At 34.0% G+C, this 10136-nt stretch overlaps 1 protein-coding gene across 1 annotated transcript; it reads left to right on the forward strand.

The window, feature by feature from the left end:
* The first annotated feature begins 5730 nt into the window (after positions 1-5730).
* Positions 5731-8286, forward strand: LOC115426207 (arrestin domain-containing protein 3-like). Its single transcript, XM_030144215.1, has 6 exons — positions 5731-5998; positions 6076-6136; positions 6216-6387; positions 6495-6582; positions 6811-7067; positions 8158-8286. The coding sequence occupies exons 1-6, from the start codon at positions 5740-5742 to the stop codon at positions 8284-8286; spliced, it is 966 nt and encodes a 321-aa protein (XP_030000075.1). The 5' UTR covers positions 5731-5739.
* Positions 8287-10136: the final 1850 nt, after the last annotated feature.

Genomic DNA, 10136 nt, shown 5'->3' on the forward strand with positions numbered 1-10136 from the left:
TTTTCAAAGCACTTAGAACTTTCAAACTCTAGCAGTCATTTACAATTAACTGCATACTATAATTCTGCTAAAATGACTTCTTCTCCTACTTCTAGTACAGGTGTGAGTGGAATTACCGTAATGACCCAATAAAGCCTATAATGTGCAACATCTCAGGTTTCAGAAATCATTGGAATTTTTCCAATTGCACAAAAAGTGAAAGAGTTACAGCCATCCAAAATACATATCAGTGGTGACACGTCAGGTTTTAAAGAGTTAAACTATGTAAATAAATGTGTAACTTGTTTTGCCAAAAAAGAAAACACATTAGGCCAAAAATGTCTTCACAACTTGTTTTTTTAAATTGTTGTATGTCGTATTGTTTTATATTGAAGTGTTAAAGTGATGATAGTTTTACAATGTTGTTCACTTGACAGTTTTGCCATTAAACATATTGCATTGACATTAAATTGTGAAATGGTTGAAGTAACTATATTAAAGAAGTATTTTGTGGCAACTACCAAATGAATTTCTGTCAACATGAGTCATTTATTGTAGTATTATTCTTTTCATTTTGCATTTTTGAGTGAAAATAAGGTATTCTTTTTAGATGTTCATAAAAGGTCAGAGTAAATTCAAAGATTATTATATCTAAACAAAGAAACATGTGACCTTTTCTGCTAAATACATCATTAGCTGAGCAAAATAACAATTAACCACTGTCATTTGTTTAACTCCATGGGTTTTACTGGTGAATCAATGTTGCAGAAGATGATTGTGATTCCATGTTCACTACGGAGCCTCTCAACATCCACATGGATCATATCTGATGACAATGGAAAGCTGAGAAACAACATTTTACCTGAATTATTTAAATGTGTCGGTAGAATTAGTGGCTCTGAAATTTTAGATCAGTAAATGCTTTTGGTCACCAGCTGCTGTTTAGCTCTTTGAAGATTAGATAAACAAAATATTTGAATATCTGGCATCAAAGCTCTGTTATATTTATGATATCTTATTTAACTCACCATTATTCCATCACATCATTCACCTCCTTCACCTGACTGAATGTACTGCATGTTATGGCAAATATTGCGAAAGCAGAGTGTGTGACGGCCATAAACCTTGATTATAATGTAATGATAAGACATTAATGATGTAAAACAACTTGCGTCATCCCCTTACACCTGTCATTCAAAGTTTTCCACTTCTTTATGATATTATATATGCCTGGTTTATACATTAAAAGCTAAAATATGCACAAATACTCTGTTGCTTTACTTACTTGAGTATTTATTTTTTACATTTTGCTACACATATCTATACTTTCTTCTTCGTACATTTTCAAAATATGCTGCATGCTCTTGACTGGAGCTATTTTTATTTTTCAGTTGTGAAAAACAACAACAACAACAACAACAACAATAACAACAACAACAACAACAACAACAACAAATAAATAAATGGCAATTCCACCCACCCCTAATGACTTGGGCAATCACACATTAATCTTTTGGCATCTCCACGGGTGCAAGTGAAAAGTAAAAGTAATGTTTGAGAGTATTGCAATAGTTTGTTTTTTTGTTTTTGCTGTAGAAAGGGACGAAATTAAATATGCTTGTCAGATGTTTTTCATTTTCAGATGCATCAATAACAATGGAAGTTTATTAAGAATTTTTTTATAATAATAAATAGTAATATCTGTGTATAACAGTATACATTTCTTTTTTTTTTTTTGTCTTATGTTGAAAATTGGCTTTGGGTATTTGCGTTTGTTGGTGGTTGTATTGTGTGTTTTTATATGTCCAAATTAAAACATTCATTCATTCATTCATTTATGTGACATAACCGTTTTCTTTGTCAATGGATTATGCCAGTGGTTCCCAACCTTTTTTTGGTTCGTGACACCATTTTAACATCACAAATTTCTGGCAACCCCAGACATTCAAAACAGAGACATTTTTTTTTGGCTAAAATTTAATTGTTTTTTATTATGTAATAGTTTGCTGTACTATGTTGCAAATAAACTTTAATTTTAGACAACATTTAGACTATATAATGTAAATTTTTATTATTAAGTTTTAATTTTAAATTTTTTAAAAATAAATTATTAGAAATTTCAGGTGACCCCAGACATTCAAAACAGAGACATTTTATTAGTATTAATATTAGTTAGTAACTTTTAATTTTTTATCAATTACTAGAAATTTCAGGCGACCCCAGTTGAATTCCAGGCGACCCCAAGTGGGGTCCCGACCCCAAGGTTGAAAAACACTGGATTATGCTTTACTCTTATACCTTGAGTACATTCTAGAAATTATACTTCATTATCACTTTTACGAGACTATAAATGTTACACTTACTTTTTTTTTCAGCACAAGTATGTTCTGTTTGGGTAAAAATAGAAGTACAATAGCTTCCTCTGACTGAAATTAACTCATTACTCGATCTGAATAGATCATTTTAATAACCCGCTGATACAGTATAATAATGTATTAATATGACTCTTGTTGCGTTTCACAGAATCCCCAGCAAACAAGAAGTGAGCAGAATCTAACAATCTGGACATGTAGCACTGAATGTCCGAACAAAAAAAAAAAAAAAAAAAAAAAAAAAAGAACGTGGAGAAAAGTGCCATAATACAAGTTCAAACAACATTACTACCATTAATATATAGATCCTACAAGTATTTTAAGTACTTTTTTTTGACAGATCATCTTATCCCATAAAGACCCAAACACCCACTGGCGACCAAAATAATTTACTGCTTTAAAAAGTTAAATAACTTTTGATCCACTAATCCTATCAATACATGTCAATAATTGGTGTAAAATACAGTTTGTCATCTTTTCACAGTCATCAGATATGACCCATTTGTATGGTCAGAGGCTCTGTAGTGAACGTGGAAACACTGTCATTTTCTACAACATTGATTCACCAGTAAAACCCATGGAGTTGGATCAACGAAAGTAGTTGTAGACACTTGTTTTTATGTTCAATCTGATTTATTTTACAGAAAAAGTCACATTTTCCTCCAATTTCTCTGTTTTTAATATTATTATCCTCAACTTTAATTTGACCTTTTATGGATATCAATCATGATCGGTAAATTAAATATAGAAAATACCTGATTTTCACTTAAGAATGCAAAATACTAACAATATTATTAGAATAAATTGTGATAAATCACTTAAGAAAAGGTAAAAAAAGAGAAAAAAAATCCTTTGGGATCTGCCACAAAAGTAGCTCTGGGTCTTTATGGGTTAAAATCAGATCTGAATTAATCAACAGTTCAACCCAGTAACTTCCAAATGTAACCTGTCTATGCACAAAGACAGAGAAAGGTCTGTAAAATACAAATCCTGTCATAGAAGGGAGAACCTGCGTATGTAAACACACAGTCCTATTCATCCCTCAGTCTTTCCCCTGACCATCTTCAGCCGTTCCATCCTAAATCTGGAACACACACTCCAGGTGAAGCTCAGCCATGTTTATCAAACGCTCTAAATGCTATTGTTTCTGGTTTTTTGTCATTCTGATTACACGCTGCTATAAATTACATCCTACATGCACACTTTGTCTTGTCAGGTTGTTCTGAACGTGGCCATGAACAGAAATCCTGTGGCCCAGTTACCTATTGTTTTTCTATCAGATCCTGTTGGGACGGGGGCCAAGAGGCTGCAGGAAGAAACTCAAAGAGAGAGAGAAAGAGAGTTTGGTGGTGACGGATACGAAGCAGACTCTGTTTGTTGACCTTAGAAAGAAGGTCATTTTCTGGTTCTGTGGCAAATTCAAATGTAGAAGCTGTTTTTGTTTGTGTGTGCACATGAAAATACGCTTGGTTGTTTAAAGCAAATGAAGTGTTGTTTCAGGGATAAATGAAGCGCCATTGTTAATTTCTGACTCAGGTAACACAGTCCAGTCCAGAGTTTAAACTAAACATGGTGAAGCAGTTTTTAGCTCTTATGCTGCACACAACTGGAACAAACTACCAACTGACCTGAGATCAGCCCCAAATGTGAACATTTTGAAATCCAGGTTAAAACCTTCCTCTTTTCATGTGCTTATGAATAAACTATTTTCAATCTTATCTATTAAATGAACTTTCTTTAATTTTAATGTCTTGCTTTACTCTATTTTAATTTTAATGTTAATTTTAATGCATGATTTTAATATAATTAATGTCTTTCTTTTATTCAGTGAATGCTTTTTAAAATCATGTCTTATCTTGGATGATTTTAAAGTCTTTTTTTTTTTTTTATCTTTTTTTTTTTTTATTTTAATGTAATTTCAATGTCTTGCTTTTGCTGTGATTTTTGTATACCTTTGTAAAGCGCTTTGAGTTACCCTGTGTATGAATAGTGCTACACAAACTATACAAATAAACTTGCCTTGCCTTACCTTTGGAAAACAAGTCCTTTTAAATGCTAGTATTTCTTGAACAATAACCTCTGTATGTTGTAATAGCAGCAGTGTACAGGTAGTAGTGAAGCCTAATCACTTAATGGCCATAGGTTCATCATTTAACCCCATGTGAATGAACGCAAACAACAGGATGTATGAAGCTAGTTTTCTGCAACATGTAACTCTGTATTTATACATTGTATAAAAAATTGTATTAAGTTGTATCGTATAATATCCATTTTTTCAGTGTATGATTTGTAATGTGCACTTAAAGAATGTTAATGAATGTATGCATTATTTTAGTATCTATTATATATATATATATATATATATATATATATATATATATATATATATTACTTTTTAACTACATAGTAGGGGCGACCGGGGATGGTTGTAACATTTTTTTGGGAAGGTGTTGTGAGCCTCCCTACCCCTGCCAGCCATTGTTTAGCTAGCTGTACTAGCATGATGGTTTAAAATGAGTGTTGATGAAATGACTCATATTTTAGCTTAGAGCCTACTCTTCAATCTAATGTAAGTTTCCTAATTCAAACTTCAACAGTGTCAGTGCTAATCAAAATATAAACGTGGTCCAAAAGATTAGTTACTTACCTGATTTTTTTTTTTTTTTTTTTGGCTTTAAAACTCACACATTTCTTTCCACAGGCATGCAAATCCACATGCATGGTCAGGGAGGGAGTGGGTACACATGAAATTGATCACATGACACTAATGTCATCCCTTATTGGTGAAAGTGATGCTATTATAACCACCCCCTTGTTCAAACCATCCCCGGTCTCCCCTACTGATAAACATGTATTTATCTAAATGATGTGCATGCCATGGGACGTTCCCCTCATGCCAAATACATCTTCTGAGTGGATTAAAAAATGAGAAAAATTCAGAAAATTGAGGATGTTTATACTTGTGAAATAATTAAACATGTATTATTCTCATGTACTGCAGTACGGTGTGATTATCTTAAAATAGCACTAGTTGTAGAGTGACTGAATAAATGTGTATAGATAATGCTATTCTTTTGTCTTCGTGTGTCCATAATGTCAGACTCTATTTGTTATATCCTAATTTAGCCTGAAAGGATGCTGTCTAGAATTACCTATGTGAAAGTGACACCTACAGGCTTGATCAAATGACCCTGTGCGACACAGATACAGGTCCCAGAGAAGTCGGTAAATATGTCAGCCTTCTCTGCAGACTTCTTCACCAACAACAGGCCCTATTTCTGCAAATCGTCCCATACCATCCCTTTGGGGAATTTGGGGAATTTATCCTTCTGATGCGGTTGAAGTGGTATCCGATGTGTGCTTTTAACAGCAAGTTAAGAGCTTTAGAATGACTGTGAAACATCTCTTTGTGGAGCACAGCAAGGTGAATGAGCGAGGCACCTTCTCTCCGGGGGACACCCTCTCTGGACAGGTCATTGTGGTGACGACAAAGGAGACCAAGGTTCAGTGTTTTTTTGTCAGAGCTAAAGGAAAAGCCAAGGTAACATGGTGTGAAAAAGATGGACAATCCACAGTGGTCCACACTGACAAGAAGAAGTACTTCTATTTTGAACATATAATTCTACAGGATAAAAACAAAGGAGATGGTTTGTATCATAAAAATATAATATTATGTTCTGTAAAAATAGTTAATAAATATTTAACTCATGTTTTCTTCTTTAAGGTTCAGAAATAATTGGACCTGGAAGAAATGTGTTTCCATTCACCTTTTCGATTCCAAATAAGTGAGTGTTTTTGTTTATTATAATATTTTACATTGAGTTTGTGAATTAAAGTAAAAATGACATTATGTTTATATTACAGAGATATGCCTTCATCCTATAAGGGAAAATGGGGCAGCGTTACATATAGTTTGCGAGCACAGTTGACCCAGTCAATCTGGCTCATTCACAAAACAAAGACCGAGTTCCCTTTTCTGACCAAGTCTGAGTTTCCTTTTGCTTCTAAATCAGAAATGATGATCATCGGACTAAAGGTTTGAAATGGGTATTTAAATGATGATAATTTACTATACAGTTAATATCTACTCATAGAGGTGTTTAGAGATGAACTTGAGTGAAACTTTATATTTTAATTTTACAGGAACAGCAACAAGCGACCAGAATTTCATTCCTTGGCTTTGGAAAGGTGACTATGAACGTTACCACAGAGAAAATGGGACTCAAGCAAGGTAAACACATCTCATCTAAGACGAACTGAGATATTTTGTGTGATTAATCTTTATTATTATTATTATTATTATTATTATTATTATTATTGTTGTTGTTGTTGTTGTTGTTGTTATTATGATGATGATTATCTATCTATCTATCTATCTATTATTATTATTATTATTATTATTATTATTATTATTATTATTATTATTATTATTATTGTTGTTATTATTCTTCATAAACAGATGAGGCCCTGGGAGTTTCTGTAGAAATAACCAACGAATCAGCCCAGACAGTCACCCCTAAGTTCTACCTGTGTGAAAAGCAGACTTTTGTCGCCAAGTCGAAGAAGATAGTTCACAAAAATGACATTCTGTTTGGGACGGGAGACCCTGTTCCACCTGAGACCATTCAGTTTACAACAAGGGTTCTAAGTATTCCTCCACAGCTTCCCCCAACCTTCTTGAACTGCTCCATGATGAATCTGGAGTATAGAATCAAGGTAAATAGAACAGTCATTCACAACTATTCACTTTCATTTTAAAAACCCAAACAACCACTGGCATCTGAAAACAGAATCAGAATTGCCACAGAACCCTTTCTTTGAAATTTGCAGAGAGGAACAGAGAGGATAACACAAGCACATACGTAAGACATCATACAGTTTTCACACATTACACGTGGACACATGCTGGAACTTTTTCAGTGGATTTGGTAGGATTTGGGGGACAGGGCGAAAAAACAGAGTTCAAGGGCAGACAAAGTTTGGAGTGGGGAGGGGGGAGTATGTGTGTGTGTTGTGTGTCATACTGATCTAAAATATTACTACTAATCCTATCAATACATATAAATAATCCAGACAAAATCCAGATTCTCAGTTTTTCAGAGACTCCATAGTGTATGTGGAAACACCGTGATCTCCTGCAACATTGATTCACCATTAAAACCCTTATAGTTTGACAAATGTAGTAGATGAAGGCACTTATTTTACATCAAGTTAGTGTTATATTTAGCTGCCGTAAATCACTTTTTTTTTTTTTCAATTTTCTCTGTTTTGATGTAATTATGTTTGAATTTCCTCTGAGGTTTTATGAACATCTACATAATCAGTGGATCAAATGTAGAAAAAATACCTAATTTTCACTGACAAACACAAAATAATAGGATAATAATATAATAAATGTGATACATCACTTTGGAAAGGTTGACTGTAGATACAATTGATTAAGAAGTTACCACAAAAACAGTTCCATCCATGTTAAATGTTCACATCCCTGGTTACATTTTTATTGATAAATTGAGGAAAAGTTGTGGTGAAGCTTTTTTTTTTGGGATATTTAAGACTTAAGCATAGAGAATATTATCCATAAGGGCAACAGCACCACTCAGTGGCTGAGGGGGTCAAACAGTGAGAGGGGAGGGGTTAAAGTGGACGGCCCACATGGCATGTCCACCCACGGATGAGACGATATGTAAAACGTGTCACATTACAGCCCAGGAGCAGCTTATTTAACCATTCAGGCTTTCACCTGTAAATGCCACACAAGCACACGCATCGAACTCTACTTAAAGTTCTCTCTCTCTGATTTTAGGTCACCCTCGACGTGCCTTTGGGAAGAGACCCAGAAATCAAACTCCCCTTGGTCATTCTCTTGGGTTCACCAAAACCACATCAACAAAAACCAAAGAGATCCATCTGGTTCAGAAATCTTCCTGGTTAAAAACTTCAAAAGGCCGTGGTCTGCAAGTTGCATGACATGGAGTGTGACTAAGAAAAATATGTGAAATAAAAAAAAACAAAAACAAAACAACAAAACAAGAACAATCATGTCCATTCATTTAAGTCTATGCTTTTTTTGAGATGGTCTAAATTCAACAAAATAGTCTGTTGATTCAATATTAATCTAGAAAAACACAAATAGTTTGAGACTGATTTCATGAAATCGCGTTGTATGTCATACCAGTTCGCCAGATATCTTTGTTTTTAGTTCATTTTTATCACTTTTACTTTCTGGTACTTCTAATATGGCATTGTATGTTTCGAATATTTTGTGTTTTAAATCATAATTCCATCTTGTTTTACCTCCAGCTGCTCCTGTTTTTAAGTAGAGTTCACTGTTTTTAATTCGTCTTTGTCACTTTTACTTTTCAGTATGTCTGATATGTTCACTGGATGTTTCAAATGTCTTGTTCTGTCTCAGCTATATTGTTAATGAGGTTTCGTCCTCAATATATCTCTGAGTTTAAAAAAAGGTTATGATGAGTTCTGATGGCATTTGGTGTGTTATACGTATGCATTTTTGTCCTTTTGCATGTTATTCATCGCCATTTGGTCACATGTCAATTTACGCCAAGATCTCCGGTTCACATAACCCTGACCCTCAGGGCGTGAACATACATGTGGAAAGCTAATAATGCTCACGAAATTGTGTTGTATGACATGTCACTTCTTATGGCATTTGGTGTGCTATACATATGCATTTTTGTCCTTTTGCGTGTTATTCAATGCTATTTGGTTGCATGTCAATTTACGCTGAGATCACCGGTTCACATAACCCTAACCTTAACCCTAACCCTCAGGGCGTGAACATACATGTGGAAAGCTAATAATACGTACACATAACACGCCAATTAAAAGTGGCGTGTATATTTACGCGATATCATGATATTACGTTGAATAGTTCATTGTTTTACATTAAATAAGCTTTTCTGCACTGAAGAAAATGTCTGGTCCTGTTGTGATGGCTCTGTTATCACCATTAAACACTAGAAAACACAAATAGTTGGAAACTAATCTCATGAAATCACATTGTATGTTACGCCAGTTCTTATGGCATTTGGTGTGCTATACGTACGCATTTTTGTCCTTTTGTGTGTTATTCAAGGCCATTTGGTCATGTGTCAATTTGCGCCAAGATCTCCAGCTCACATAACCCTAACCCTGACCCTAACCCTCAGTGCATAGTATTTGATGTGGCATGAACATACACATTGAAAGCTTATAATGCGTACAGATAACACACCAATTAATGCCGATTAAAAGTGATGTGTATATTTGTGTGATTTCATGATATTATGTTGAACAGTTCATTGTTTTACTTTAAATAAGCTTTTCTGTACTAGAGAAAATGTCTGGTCCTGTTGCGATGGCTCTGTTATCACCATTAAATGCTAGAAAAACACAAATAATTGGAGACTGATCTCATGAAATCATGTTGTATGTCACATCAAGTCTTATGGCATTTGGTGTGCTATACGTACGCATTTTTGTCCTTTTGCGTGTTGCATGATATTTGACATGGCGTGAACATACACATGGAAAGCTTATAATGTGTACAGGTAACACACCAATTAAAAGTGGTGTGCATATTTACGCGATTTCATGATATCATGTTGAATAGTCCATTGTTTTACATTAAATAAGCTTTTCTGTACTAAAGATAATGTCTGGTCCTGTTGTGATGGCTCTGTTTTCACCATTAAATGTTAACTGAGTAACTTCTTAACAGATTTATATATATATAAAAAAAAAAAATTTAATTAAAAATAAATAAAAAAGATATCCATCAGA

Source organism: Sphaeramia orbicularis, chromosome 9 (genome assembly GCF_902148855.1).
Source record: "Sphaeramia orbicularis chromosome 9, fSphaOr1.1, whole genome shotgun sequence".
Taxonomy (NCBI): domain Eukaryota; kingdom Metazoa; phylum Chordata; class Actinopteri; order Kurtiformes; family Apogonidae; genus Sphaeramia; species Sphaeramia orbicularis.